Consider the following 4,856-nt stretch of genomic DNA (forward strand, 5'->3'; position numbering starts at 1 on the left):
GTGCCACAGCCCGTGTGCTGCAGCCTGGGGAAGGCTGCAGGTCTGGAAGGGATTTACCTTGGCCCAAGGCTGAGTGAAAGCACCGGCAACCTGCAGGCTGCCACAGGATCTCTGCAGTTCAGAGCCTGGGAAATCCAGGTGGTGGGGGACCAGTGTGCAAGGCAGAGTCTTAGAATCACAGAATCAACCAGGTTGGAAGAGACCTGTAAGATCATCAAGTCCAACCATTCCCCAGCACTGCCAAGTCCACCACTAAACCATGTCACTGAGGGCCTCATCTACAGGGTGTGTGAACACTTGCAGGGACGGTGACTCCATCACTGCCCTGGGCAGCCTGTTCCAATGCCCGAGCACCCTCTAGGGAAGGAATTGTTCCTAATATCCAATCTAAACCTCCTCTGGCGCAGCTTGAGGCCATTTCCTCTTGTCCCATCACTTGTTACTTGGGAATAGAGACCGATCCCCACCTCTTTGCACGCAGGGAGGAAAAGAACAGAGTCAGTGTTTCTGTACTTTACTACAATTCACAGTAAGAGCAGAAAGGGATTTTAAACTATGTTAAAAAACAAAATGCATTTCAGGGAAGACTTGCAAACAGTGGGATATTAGCGTGGCTTCACATTGGAGCTGACACAGCTCAGACGCACCGAGCTGGGGTGACCCTGTGCACCTGCAGTGTCATTGGCAGCATGCTCACGCCAAGTGGGAAGATGCAGATATCTGTGGGGTGGAAGCAGTGTTGCAGCCTCTCCAGAGAGACCCAAGGCCAGCAGGGTCCCCTGGGTTCTCCGTGCTCCTGGCTCAGCCATTACTCTGCCACACGTTTTGCTTCCTTGGCAGTTTCCAGCTGAGTCAGTATTTCATTCCACTGGACAAACTGCTTGGAGAGAAGCAGGGTCTGGATGTGACTCTTAAGGAAAAAGATGTGGGAACTGAAGGGAGGAAACCAAGCTCAGAGCGCGCCAACAGTCCTGGTACAATCCTGATTCCTTGGGTGAGGAAAAGCGTGGGGCACCAGGCTGTAGAAAGCCTGCATGGACTCAAACCATCCAGGCACTGAGCCACTGCCCAGCCTCAAACAACAATCGAGCCCAGGAGGCACTTCTGAACACTGCATTTCAAGGGTCTTTCTACAGAAAAGAGCAGAGCCTCCTTACCCACCAAGGTTTTAGGACACGTCTCAGATCTGGGATCCTACGCAGCCAAGAGCAGCCGCTGTTTGGTTCAGGCAGGTTGCAGGCAACAGCAGTCATCTGGAAGAGATGCCAACAGACAGAGCAGATCCAGCACAGGGGCTCTGGCTCGTGGTGGCACCCTGCCCTTTCCTTCTCAGACACAGACAGTTTTGGCCCTTAGCTCTGCTCCCGAGAGGGGTATGACAGGGACATGGGGGTCACCACATCAGAAAGGGCACTGGCCACTGAAGCCAGGGGTGGGGATCCAACAACCTCTGATGGTGGTAGTCAGCCCAGGAGACAGGCTGACAGGGCAGTTCAGCTGTGCATGGCTCAAGGCTCAAAGGATACCATTTTGTTATAGTCTTCAAGGAGTGTCTTGACACTGTCAGTGAGGTGGTGACGCTGTTCCTGCAGAGAGGGGGGCCGCAGTGAGTGAACAATAAATAAGATGAAGGACATCTGTCTTCCCAGTCCCTGAAAACACCCATCCAAGGCCAGGACTGAGATTACAGCTCAGGCCCTGGCTATGGTCACTCACTGCAGCTGGAAGGATTTAAACAGCCAAGAGAAAGGTTACAAGCACCCATGCTTATGATGCAGCAAAGCCCCTGGGCTTGCACTGATGCCTGCCTCTCATCATCCATGCCTTGCTTGCCCCAGAATGGAAACTTACAGCTAAATGCTGAAAGAGGCATTAGGCACTACCCAGGCTACCCACTGCCAGCTCCAGGATTGCTCAAACGGGGAAGGAAAGGGTGAAGTGACAAGGTGACAGAAGTCAACAGCCTTCAGGAAACTGAGACACTGGAAGACTGCAGTGCTTTAGCTCGGTGTCCCAGTGAAAGGGGGAATGCCAGCTGGCTAAACCCACTGCCACTTACTGCCACTCAGACCTCTGGTTTGAGCACTTTCTGTAGGCAAAGTGCTTTTCCAGCTCAGACTCAGTTGTCAGAACTCGTAAGTACTTCCCCCCAAGTGCTTAAACTTAAGACTGCAGTATGAATATCCTGGGCCTGAAAAAAACCTGCTACAAATTCAAGCAATTGCGCATACAGGAGTGTCAGTTCAGCTACTGACAAACGTTTCCTCCTCCTTGCTAGTCAGGACTGTCGAGAATATTCATGTTACCTGCTGCTGTATGTGGATTTGAGACAGTCGCTGTAGTTTGGCTGCATGGTCAGGAACCGCTGAGACCACAGAAGAGAAATCCATTTAGTTTGTTGCAAAGCACATGGGATTAGTTCTCAAAATAAAGACCACTCCTTCTTCACCAAAGCATCACAGTAGAACTCTACTCGCTGAATGCAAGTGCCACACATCACAAACACACCTTTTATATGATTAAAAAACCCCACTGGGTACCCTGTATATTAAATACCAAGTTTATCTGCTAACTCCTCTGGATGGCATGAGTTTGGGGATGGTTGCAGTGAGGGTTAATCAAGAACTACATCAGAGTAAACTACTTGGATGAACATTATGGCAAACAATTGAAAAGGCATTTCCACCTATGCCAGGAACAGAGATGTTCCAGATGTAAAAGAGCTCATAGGTAGGAATTCCCTGCTTGTCTCCATCCTCTCTGCATGATGCTGTTTCTTACGTGCTTCCTGACCTATTCTATCACATCCTTGACCTTGCATGGGACGTCAGAGCAGCATGAGGGAGGAAATGACATCCTGCTCAGTTTATACCTATTTTACTCCCCCCGGGTTGTGTGCTCTGCTGTCCTCTAGTCTGAGGCTCATGAAAGAAAAAACCCACAAAACGAAACAGGACAGGAGACAGCCTGGGGGTGGCATCTGCAGCTCAAACTTGCAGAAGAATATGCGTACCTTGGATGCTGGTACTGTCCAAGATGGGCTGAAGGTTCTTCACCTGCTCCAGAAGGGCTGCTCGGGAAGGAATCAGATGCTCCTCTGGATGGGGAGGGACAATAAGCTAGATCAGTAAGTACAAGATGCTGCTTTGGTTTTTCACAGATACTGGTGAGGTAACTTTTCCAGGTGATCTAGCTGGGGGGTGTTTATGATTTTGTTTAGACTTTTGTGCTGTTTATCTCTGGATCTTGGTTCACACCACTTTAAGGCAGGAGAATCTCCACCAAATTTCATTCACAGACTTATACCACGACAAGGCTGAAGCCTTTGAGGCAAAAAAGAACAAAGCTAGAAGGTGTTTAAAATACACCCAAAGGTCTTCCATTTCTGTTAAAGCCTAAAGAGTGTTGGAAGTGAGGTGAGAAAAACTGTTCTAGTTACAGTTTTTCTTTCCAACCTTTTATTAATTCAGGATTAAATTGATCAATACTAAAAATATCCACGCTGATAAATTGCAGCATGGGAGCACTAAGAGTGACAGACATGCTTGTACAAACCATCCTTCTAATAGCTCTAAAGGGGGTGCCTTACCAGATCTTTAAAACTAAACAAAAGACATCTATCCCAATCCAGCTTAGGTAAAAGACAACTTTTATAGTGCTAAAAAGACTCCCCTGTCTCACTTCATGCCATACCTGCCAAGATGAACTGCAGCTTTATGGTGTCTGGAATAGCCATACGATCAATGTACTGAGGATCGAGGTATTTTATTACATCTTCAACTAGAGTGAAAAATAGGTTTGGAGACAAAAAGTAGCAGAGATGTTACTGCATTCACAAGTGCAATTTTCCTCTATGCAATGTTTCAGGTTACTGTCTATAAACACTGCACATTTAGGGCTGGGTTTTTTTCAGATTCATTTCTATAGCACTTGAAAACAATGTGACTTTGGAACACAGTGAACAAGAACTAACAAATGGCTCAAGTCACGTAACCGCTTCATTATGGACACCTGCAACACTCGCTTTTTATTTGGATTATGATAAACGCCCATAAAGGCAAGTGAAATCTGCTTCTTCCTGCCCCTGAAACACAACCAGCCATTACCCCTCCATCCTGGTCCTCAAAACCATCTACAAACACACGGTTTATATTTTTATACTGAATGTCCACCACAGCTTTGGACCACTCCAGGTCGTGCACATCACTGTGCTGATACAGGCAGATATCCTGCAAATGATAGGTTGTGGGGCCTACAGGGATGCTGGAGAGGGGCTCTTCATCAGGGACTGTAGCAATAAGACAAGGGGAAGTTCAGGCTGGATATAAGGAAGAAGTTTTTTACCGTGAGGGTGGTGAGGCACTGGAATGGGTTGACCAGAGAAGTGGTAAATGCCCCATCCCTGGCAGTGTTCAAGGCCAGGTTGGACAGAGACTTGGGCCACATGGTCTAGTGTGAGGTGTCCCTGCCCGTGGCATTGGAACTGGATGATCTTAAGGTCCTTTCTGACCCAACCCATTCTGTGATTTCCCACACCCAACAGCTAAGCAGGATAACTACGAGCAGAAAGATCCCGCTCAGCTCCTTATTTCTCTGCCAGATACGCAAAACAAGAGCCCCGAATCAAAGGGGCTCATAGGGGAAGGCGTTTTTGTTTAGAGAAGCAAAACGCCACACAGGGGTTTCCAGCTGCTCAGCGCCTCCCCACTCCCCCCCGCCCCGATTCCTCCCGATATCCCCTCCCGAACTCCACTCACTTTTCTTAAACAGGATTTTGATCCTCTCCCTCTTGCTAGCGATGTTATTCAGCGCCACCTGCACCTTCACCAGCTCGTCCGCCACCTGCAGAGGCACCG

At 48.6% G+C, this 4,856-nt stretch overlaps 1 protein-coding gene across 1 annotated transcript; it reads right to left on the reverse strand.

Annotated features, from left to right (window-relative positions):
• Positions 1-788: 788 nt before the first annotated feature.
• Positions 789-4,851, reverse strand: DCTN3 (dynactin 3 (p22); the record flags this gene model as incomplete). Its single annotated transcript, XM_010013068.1, has 6 exons — positions 789-898; positions 1,527-1,586; positions 2,307-2,365; positions 3,014-3,097; positions 3,694-3,780; positions 4,758-4,851. Coding segments are annotated over 6 exons (474 nt in total), but the record flags the coding sequence as incomplete, so codon positions are not given.
• Between the last annotated feature and the right edge of the window lie 5 nt (positions 4,852-4,856).

Source organism: Nestor notabilis, unplaced genomic scaffold (assembly GCF_000696875.1).
Source record: "Nestor notabilis isolate BGI_N333 unplaced genomic scaffold, ASM69687v1 scaffold22744, whole genome shotgun sequence".
NCBI classification, from domain to species: Eukaryota; Metazoa; Chordata; class Aves; order Psittaciformes; family Psittacidae; genus Nestor; species Nestor notabilis.